Source organism: Psammomys obesus, unplaced genomic scaffold (genome assembly GCF_907164565.1).
Source record: "Psammomys obesus unplaced genomic scaffold, mPsaObe1.curated_primary_1811, whole genome shotgun sequence".
Classification (NCBI taxonomy): Eukaryota; Metazoa; Chordata; class Mammalia; order Rodentia; family Muridae; genus Psammomys; species Psammomys obesus.
Genome location: NW_026596040.1, coordinates 5,262,668 through 5,272,604, shown reverse-complemented (window position 1 = coordinate 5,272,604; position 9,937 = coordinate 5,262,668). Strand labels below are relative to the sequence as shown.

Sequence of the window (9,937 nt, the reverse complement as noted above, 5' to 3'; positions counted from 1 at the left end):
ATATATATATATATATATATATATATATATATATATATATATATATACTGAAAAGGCAGGCTTGTAACCATAATTCTCCATGGAAAGAGGTCTATCAAAGAACCAAAAGGCAAAAGTAGTGGTAGGTAAAGCTATGGACTATGGTGGTCCCACATCTTTTTTGGGATACAGTGAGAAACATTCTCATCATGCTGGACAAACTAAACTGCTTCAGCCTTTGAAGAACAATGGGTGGAAATGACCCAGAACAACATTTCATCCTTTAGGCCTCTCAGTATCCCAAGCTAGGCTAAGCTTGACTTAATTCTAAGATTTTTACTCCAAGATGATTAATTGTTCCCATGCAGATCATGGCAAATTGCTGACTGCCAGATTGTCTTGATTTAAAAATGATAAGTATAGGCAGGCTCCTAGGGCAGGCTGAGAAAAAAAACGAATGAATAAATGGGTGTAGCGCATCTGACACACTGTCTGGCCCACAGAAAGGCTTCGATAAATACTACAATTGTCCATTAAAAAAATGACAGTGGGACAGTGCCTGGCCTTGAGCCTAGATTCCAATTTCCTACCTCTGTTCTATGAAAATGCTAGAAATGACAACTGTGAAAAAAATTAAATTATACAGATATTATACTTAAAATGGCTAGAGAGAGGAGAGAAAGGTGTCTTCCCCTTGCTTCTGTCACCATGGAAACCATCCCTGGAAACCCCAGATGCACACTTTCTGATTTGGTGCCAAGAAAATAGCCTATAATGTGGAAACCCAGGAAACCTGGGGAACAAACTGGACAGATCAGCAGGCCTAGGTATTCTTCTTTATCACTAGATTGCCAAGGGTTTTAGGAAGAAAAAAATGGGTGGAATTACATTTGAGAAGTGACAAAAGAAATATATCCCCCACAATGGTCATTGAAAGCCATGAAATCTGCAGTTGTTCAAATGTTACATAAAATAAGGCTCATTCTTTTATTCAGGGACAATTTTGTGGTGGCCTTTCTAATAGGAGTCCCCTTCCCCCTCATCACAGGGAGGAAAGAGAATGAAAAACTGAAAAGAAAAATTGAAAATGTCACTGCTCTTTTCCTTAATTTTCCAAGTTCGAACATTTTTGTATGAAATTCTCTGCCTTTATCTAGCTTTTGCCATTAATTACACCCTTTACTGAATCCCTTCAGTTTCAACAATGGTAAGTCTTAACTAATTAGCAGAGATACACAAGTGGAGAGCGGATTTTCTTCTATCATGTTCCAGCACTCCTGCATTGTTTAGTGTCCTGCTTTCACTGCTTGCTACCCAACCCCCACCCCACTGATAGCTTATCGATCATCAAGGCCTAATAAACTTTAATCCCTTTGCTTGTTAAAACGCATCAAATATCTAAAAATCCAGTGCAGTGAATTTTGAAAGTAGTCTCTTAGGGCTCACTTACTCATCTCACCAGGCTGGATTTTCACACCCCAGTGTAGAGACGGAGGGAGGACTGGGCTGGCTCTTACACATTTTCATCTTTTCCTTCCTAGTAAGCACTGCTTGTGTTTCAAAATGTGAATCCCGCCCACAAGTACTCAGAGTCGTCTGCCGCAGGGTTGGCAGAGCTTGTCAATTCAGCTTGCCCCGTAGTAACCTAATGACTTTCTAAGCCTGATTCTGACAGGAAAGCCATAGAGCCTTGAGATTCCTTCTAACTCTAACCCAACACTTTAGATACCCTGTGGAGCCAGACCACAGGTTCTGCCTAGTCTCCCCAAACACAGCCAAGTTCTGTCTTCTACCGCTAAGACTTGACTACACAGTCAACAGACCCTCATGAGCAACTAGCCTCTGTTCACTCAGGAAGCGGCTTGCTCGGCAGACAGACAGACATCTAACCCAAACCTGAACGTTACGGTCCGGTTATTACAGCCGATCTAAGAGTTAACAGATGACTGTGAGCATGAAGTCACGTCTTTAGGAGTGATATGGGAAAGGGAAGCGTTCCATGCGCCCCAATAAATATTTTTCTATATTTTCCAGAGTGGACCCAAGGTACAGTGAGTTCTACTAAAACAGATGAAAGCATTAGCAACTGAAGTTGGAATTTGTAGCTGATTCGTTGCAACAATTAAATGGAGATTTTACGAGCCGTTTGACTCCTAGCCCTATATCATGAATTACCCCGTTGTGAATTCTTAATCATCAAGACAAAAACCGGATTCACATATCACTGTAAATAAACACATGAACATAACAGAGCAGTTTTTGGGCATAACTTATTCTTCTTTTCAAAAACTAACTCATGAGATTGTTGTGGAAATAAAATGGAAGCTAATCCCATAACTGGGAAGGTACTGTGATAATTTACACACTGTGCATGCATATAGTATTATCTAAATAACACTGAAATCACTACTTTTATCATATGTTCTGACTCTACTTATTCCTGATTCCTTTTGCTTGATTTGTTTTGTATCTTCTTCTATTGGCATGTAAGTTCGATGAGGTGGAGACGTGTGTGTATGTGTGTGTGTGTGTGTGTGTGTGTGTGTGTGTGTGTTTTGCTTGTTAATGTGTCACTAGCATCTCAAAACCCTTCCACATACACAGGCAATTAGCCATTGACAAAATTCACACTTTTGTTCAGAAATGAATAGGCAGCTAATTAGGTCATAAGATTGCAGAGTGTGATCAATGTCCCTGATGAATCCAGATCATCACATGTAGCTAATGCAGATGCCTCGGCCTCCCTTCAGAGTCATTAACTCAACAGCTCCCCTGGTGAAGCCAACTGGAAAGGAGTTTATCTGCTCCCAGTCCAAGTCCGTGCGAATTTCGCCCCCAGCGAGTGGTATTAGGAGAACGAGACACAGAAGAGCTGTTCTTATGAACGGGAAACACTTGTGAAGCTGCTCATACCCACCCATGTAAGGCTTGGTGCCAGCTACAGTGGTGATCCGAGCCTCCTTGGGCAGCATGGCAGCAATGTTGAAGTCTGTGATGTGAACATGCCCTGTGGGGAGAGGAAGACCAGGAGAATGTTAAATCCCTCCAACTGAGAACAGCCATCCATCATAGTGGAAAGATCTGGACGCAGAGCCTGCTGGTTCTGGTGTGCTGGCTGCCAACTGAGAACAGCCAGTGAAACTCCCTAATTTCAGCCTCAAGGCCAATGAAGTCTTAAACCAGCAGGTCTGCAGCAGCCAGAGCACAATACACAGCCATTAGTCTCCGACAATAAACTTGCAGTTCAACCTCAGACTATTTGAAATTTGGTAGATGCTCCGTGCTCCAGGAACTTCCCCGTATTTTATTGTCTGCTGACTCTAGGCCAGACTGTTTATCCTGTACGTACCGTACAGGATCCAGTCTAAGTCTCTCAAAGCACCACAGTTCTTATGGCGTCTTATGGGATGTTTTTAAAAATACAAGTAAAATTACTATATGCTGTCCTGGGTATGGGTATAGATTTTTTTCTGTTGTTTTTGCTGTTCTTGGTCTTTTAGGACCCATTTGCATGAGGGAGGCAGACAGGGAAGGTTGTATTTGGTGACCTCTAGCAAAAGAAATTCTATCAAGGGACAAAAGGCAAAATTCAGAATTTTCTTTAAAAGGATTGGGGGCCAGGAGACATGGTTTGTGTCCAGACCTCTGTCCCTCCCTGACAGATCATATACATTAAGTCCTTTTTCTATGTTGAGCCTAAAATTTCCTGTATTAAAAAAATAAAGGATGGGTAGATTAGATGACATCTAGGGCAATGAAATAGTCTTTGGGGGGTGTAACACACAGCGATAAAATGTATGGGTAGCGCTTAAGTTTGGTGGGAAGTACACCTTTCATAATGTTTTAGGGTTCCTGCATTTATTTATCTGGAAGGAAGAAAAGGGCAGCACAGAAAATTCAAGCCAACAAGCCATTATATTAGTTGTTAGCATGACAGTTATCTGTCTTTCTAGGATCTGGAAGTGTTGACATTTGCATTTCCATGTGTCCGCTGTTTTGATGAGATGGGGTTACAGAAGGAATAGCCCCTGAGTCTCCTTCCAGCGTCCAAAACTTCTCTCACAAACTTCACAGCCTACTTCTGGTTGCATCCGACCCGTTGCTACAGAAAGCTCTCACTATTTCCATCAACATAGTTCCGTTTCATGCAGAAAACATTTTTTTTTTGTATGACAGTTTCAAAAGGTAAAAGTAGCACTCATCACATTGAAAGTTTAAAGTGTTCTTGGCCAAATCTCGTCAATAAATTATTTCAGAAGCTCTTCTTAACATAGTAGAACTTGTTTCATTTGGTTTCTTTTTCTTCTATTTCTTCATAGTTTATGCTCCAAATATTGGAGAATTTTGGAATCTGATGCAAATGAAGTGGGCCTGAAATTGTCACTGTTAGGAGCCTGTTCTCTGGAGTCAGAATGCATGGCTTTAAGTCTTTAAGTCTTTAATTAAGTCTTTAATTCTTTAAGTCTCCACTGCTAACCAGCTCTGTCACCTTGAAAAGGTCCCCTGTGCACTCTGACTGTAGTCTTCTTACCAGGTAAGGTTGTGAGAAGATGAGAGGAAGCAGTGACTATGGAAGACTTAGCCCAACACTTGTCAGGACATCAGAATTGTTGACAGTCACTATCAGAAACGAAGGTATAACATATATGCCTGTGTTTCACTCCCATACAACCATAACTGGACTGACAGAAAAGCCTGGCTTTCCTGAAACCTGAGGATGTTTTCCATACTCAGTTCTAAAGCTACCTAGACTTGTGTTGAAGTAGAACGTAAAGGATTCCTTGGATAAGTCCAATTCCTAAAGCCTGTTCTCTGGCCTAGGGTTTATTGGAGCTCTAGCCAAGCCATTAAGAACTTTCCAGCACCAGCCATGATGATGAGCCTCAGTTCCCAGGTGCTTATGTGCTGAGCTCCTGCTTTCCTGGCACTTTCCTGGGCTGGGAGGGTGACCTCCAAGGGTGGGTTCACTGTGATGCTGATTGAAGGAATCGGGGCTTTCCCTGAGAATGAGGGGAGTGTATGCCTTCTTCCACAATCCAGGGCACGAAGCAACTCCTGGAATAAGGTCTCTCAACACCAGGACTTCAGAGATCCTAGATTCATTAAATCTTTGCTGTGGAGCTGACCTGGGCATTTTAAGATGTTTTCGATAAAGTTCTCTGGTACAAGATACAGGATTTCTTGATCTCAGTACCTTGGACAGCATAATAACCGCAATTTATTTTACAGGGCCTTCTGGATTTTTCAGCACTTGTTGGGACTCTTGGAGGAAGCTGAGAAGATAGAAGACCCTGTTCTTTCTCACTCTCAAGACTGTATTTTTACTTCCCTCTGTTGTGACTACAGATGATATTAAGAAGCTAAATTATAGATAATTTTATAATTGCATAAAATTTTGATATGCCAGGCAGGCATTATTGCTCCTCTGGATGTAGCATTTATTTCCTGAATAACTTAACAAAACAAAACAAAACAAAAACACCTTTATAGACATTATGGAAGTGATGTCTTTACATCCTACAACTGGTAGGATGTAAAAATATGTGTCAGGACAGTCAGCTGTGATTCATCCAAGACCTGCTGCCATGTTGGCTCTGAACTAGTATAAGCAAGATTTCTGGGGAGAGCAGTAACTTGTGTGCTCAAAATGAAAAACATTTTTTTCAGTCAAATGCTGAATCATAAAAGATGTTCATTCACACTGTGGAACGGGTCTCCATCTTGGATGATCTCACAGAAATACCACTACTTTCTGGTGAATATGAGCAATATAAATTATTAGACTAAAAGCAGGTTCATCCTGTTGCTGAACACAGGTAAGTAAACCTAGATGCCATACACAACACTCATTTGGAAGGATGGGCACAGGAAGAGGCATGTAAGAAAAATTACACAGCTGCCCTTCATAGTTGCTAAAATCTCCATGCCAGCAGTGAAATATTGAGAATGTGGTGACAGAGATCAACGAAGCTACAACTCTAAGAGGAACGTGGAACATCAGAGCAGCTGCTGCTCCAAAGGGTGGGGATCTGTTTGTGGTTTGCTGGTTCTCATAAAAACAACCACATCAGGAGCTGGGAGGGTATAGCCTTGGGAATTTAATCACTTAAGTGCAATTAATTTTGCTTCATGAATAGTGTTGAAGTCCCAGGTTTTTGTTGTTGCATGCATCTATTTCTTTCTTTCTTTCTTTCTTTCTTTCTTTCTTTCTTTCTTTCTTTCTTTATTTATTTATTTATTTATTTTTGTGACTTAAGTGAAAATGACTTCAAAACAATTATTTTCTCTAGGAAGGGAACTCTGGGATAGGGTTTATAGAATGCACCCCAGAGTTTCTTTTTGTCTGCTTCTATCTCACTCACACAGTCCCTCCAGAGCATTTTTTTCTTTTATTATAAATAACAATGCTGAAGGTGAGTTCAGAATGCAAATACAATATAGTTCTTGTTTCTGTTGAGTTCAAACTGAAATCAAAGCCTTGTGATTGAGAAAGAGCATTGGAGCTACCCATCATCTGTGACACTGGAATTGTCCCTCAGAAACACTGGGAAGACAGTTTCTACACTCCAAGCCACAGATCCTGACCAAAATGAAAATGCCAAGAACATGACCTCAGACAACTGTGTAACTGAAAGAAGCCAGAATGGACCATTTCAAGTGAAGTTACCTGTAGATTAAGGTTAAATGACCTAAGGTTCTTTGGTACAGCACATCTTGAAAGCCAAAGTAATTCTCTGGGGAAGACTAGTAGGTGCTTAACATTCATATGTTCTACCCACAGAAATCTGGACTTTAGAGGTTGTTCTACACAAAGCCACGTAGCACGTCAGTACAGTCCTTGTCCAGCTCTGAAAGCCTCTATAATCTCATGGAAGTCACACTCCCATTTGGTTCTAAGAGTTTGTTTGTTTGTTTGTTTTTAGTGGTTGACATTGTATCATATTTTCTAAGTGTTGTGTCAAATGCTTGTAATAACTCTAAGATGTAAGTATTCTTGTTTTTCAAAATACTTGAGGACACAGAAACTGTTAAGGCAACTTGACCAAATTCTGAGAGCTAGTGAGTAATGAATTGGGTTTTAAAGCAATCTGGCTCTACTCCTCATACCATAAACAGCTCTATAATCAGCCTTTCACAGGGGTTAGGCTCTCTGTGGGGCTAAACCCGAAGATTAGTTGATTAACCCATTTTCTTCCTAATCTATAATCACCAACTTTCCAAGAAAAAAAATGGGGAGAAATAAAATAAAATAAAATGAAAAACAATAGGTTCGTATGTAGTAAAAACATGATGAAGCATGTCCTAAGAACCAAGATTAAAACTGGAATGGAAAAGGCTTCCATTGGTAAAGTCTCTACTCAGAGCCTTTACAAATGATGAAGTGACAGGAATTCCTGCCAAAGGGCAGCTGTCTCTCAAGCAAGGTAAGGAGTGGACCAAAACCTGATTCTGTTGGCCAGTCATGTTTTCTACAAAGCGGCACAGGATTGCTTTTTGTCTAAATCACAAAAGGGTGACTTGTGTGGGCTGCCCTTCTCCCCAGCTATGAAGATTTGTAGAGTGTATTTAAATCAGGCATGGGAGGACCAGGCCTCCCATAAAAGGCTGGAAGAGATGGTGTGTCCACGAAGGTCACCTTCACGCTAAGTCTCAGCATTGCTCAAATTTCTGAGGTTCAGAAATGTGTTCCAAAATGTCAGAAGCTATAAAGGTAAAGAAATAAGACATTGGAAGGAAGTGGGGAGAAAAAATCCCTTCAGACAGTCCATAAATAAGTAATGACTTTGTGCTTTGAGATCAGAGGCCATGCACAAAGGTTTTTCTTAGCTTTCTGAGCCTAGGTGGGGCAATTCATGCAGGCAAATAAATAATAAAGAATAAATGGTACTTGGAGGTTCTGTTCTAATAGTAAATCCTGCTTATCAAAGTTGAATGAATAAGGGTCTTCACAGATTTAGGTTTGCTTTGCAGAAGTTTTCCAACACAGAACAAGGATGAAACAGCAACTGTTGAATCAGGCAATGTCAGCTGAGAACCCAGGCTTTGGGGTTTGTGTACATTAAGACAACTAACTGTATTCTCTGAGTGAGCTTGCAGGTAAAACCCTCTGTTCACTATTTTATGCTTTGCAAAATTGGGCATGCACGTCACTAAAATCAGATGCATTGTGGGAAAGCACATTTGTAGTAAACAAAGGCTTACATCACTCAAGCCTATCAAGCAAAACAGAAAGACCCTACTCCTAGCAACCAACTGTTTCTCCTGAACTCCACAAAAAGAATCCTCAGACGATAACTGGGGCTTTTAGACATTCTAGCTCCAGTAGGCTACCATTCCTTTGCAGTGTATCTATCCTCTACTGTCTTTAAATAAGACTGCTTTGTCATTTGTGTGCAGGTTTTCAGTTACCTTAATAAGTTGCCACCAGCCTGGAAATACTTATAGCCATGAACAGCACTCTCCCATTAACGCTGTGCAAGCTGTGTGCCACACAGTATTCCCTGATGTAGTACCAACACATCCAAACAGACTTTTGAAAATGTTGAGAAGAAATGTCTCAGTGGTTAAGACACTCAGTGTCTATGTATTTCAGAGGACCCAGTTTTGACTGATGCATCCTCATGGGGTTCACGGCAATCTGAAACTCCATTTCCAGGGGTACTATGTCTTCTTCTGGCCTGTACACACACGGGGCACAGACAGGTATGCAGGCAAGAAACTTACACACATAAAATTAAAACATGTTAAGAAGAGACTTTGCACGTTTCATTATGTTGGCAAAATCTTGTATTTAACCAGAGCTCTTGAACTTTAGTCATCCGTGGTCCCCTTCATGATTATTGCCATTTTCCTCTATGAATTTTTTTTAATCTGGATTCAATAATACTATTTTTGCCTACATTATATTTTTCTTTAAGCTTATTTCTTTTCTTATCTGAAAAAAATTGAACATAAGCCTTGATATCTCCTATATAAATGCCGAAGGAGTTTGCCTTCATAAAATGCAAACTATGAAAGGCTCCATTCATGAAGTCCTCTCAGTTACTTCGTGAGTCCTATTACCTGACAAAGGCTCTACATTTGGAACAGCTTTATCTTTCATTGAAAGAGATTAAGGAAAACCAGTACTAAAACAACCAGATAGTTTTCTGGAAGAGACATAGTACTGGGGAAAAAAATGAGTAAAGAGTAACTTTCTTATTATGTCAATTCAATGTTATTTAAGAGTCTTGTTATTGTTGAGGAAGGGAGGGTGGGATTGGGAGGAAATGAAGGTGGGGCTACAGCTGGGATACAAAGTGAATAAACTGTAATAAATTTAAAAAGTATATAAAAGAGTCTATTTTGGATTGTTTGATTGTTATAAAGTTTCCTGATTTTGTCTCTCCTACACACAGATGAAGGTTACATACAGTATGTGTGTATGCCTCAAATGAATCATAATCAATGTGTTGGGAATATCTGTCGTACCTGTCATACAGGTGATCACAAAGAAAATCATTCACTTACCATGTTCATCGAGTAAAATATTGTCAGGTTTCATATCCCTAGAGAAGAAAATAAAGAAAAGATGTTCATAATAAAACAAACTGCCATATGGAAAAAGCAAAGATGATCTGTAGAGCCTATTTAGGGCTGAAACATCGTATTAGCATTTCATCCCATTATCACAGAACCTGAGACAGCTAACATCAACTGTGTAGATTAGAAAACTAAGGATTTGCTCAAGGTCACAGATCAACAAATAGAAGAATGGGGCTCTGAACCTGGGCTTCTCTCATTCACAAAGACCCTTCCTTGCTGTAGCAGGAAAGTATTGGCCCAGAGGGATTTATGGAACACTGACATGGAATAAAGTAACAATGAGGAATATTAGCCATTGTCTTCCTGTGAAATCACATTTACACATGGCTTAATGCCTTTAATTGCTTAATTGCTAGAGTAGGGGTAGTAAAAA

General features: G+C 40.1%; 1 protein-coding gene across 1 annotated transcript in view; it reads right to left on the bottom strand.

Moving 5' to 3' along the window:
* The window catches only part of Stk32a (serine/threonine kinase 32A), a 118,843-nt gene that overhangs the window by 18,591 nt on the left and 90,315 nt on the right, over nt 1-9,937 (bottom strand). The window contains exons 6-7 of the mRNA XM_055622918.1: nt 9,490-9,527; nt 2,897-2,986 (exon numbers count right to left, since the gene is read on the bottom strand). Coding sequence (XP_055478893.1) covers nt 2,897-2,986; nt 9,490-9,527 — 128 coding nt within the window. The remainder of the gene's footprint in view (nt 1-2,896; nt 2,987-9,489; nt 9,528-9,937) is intronic.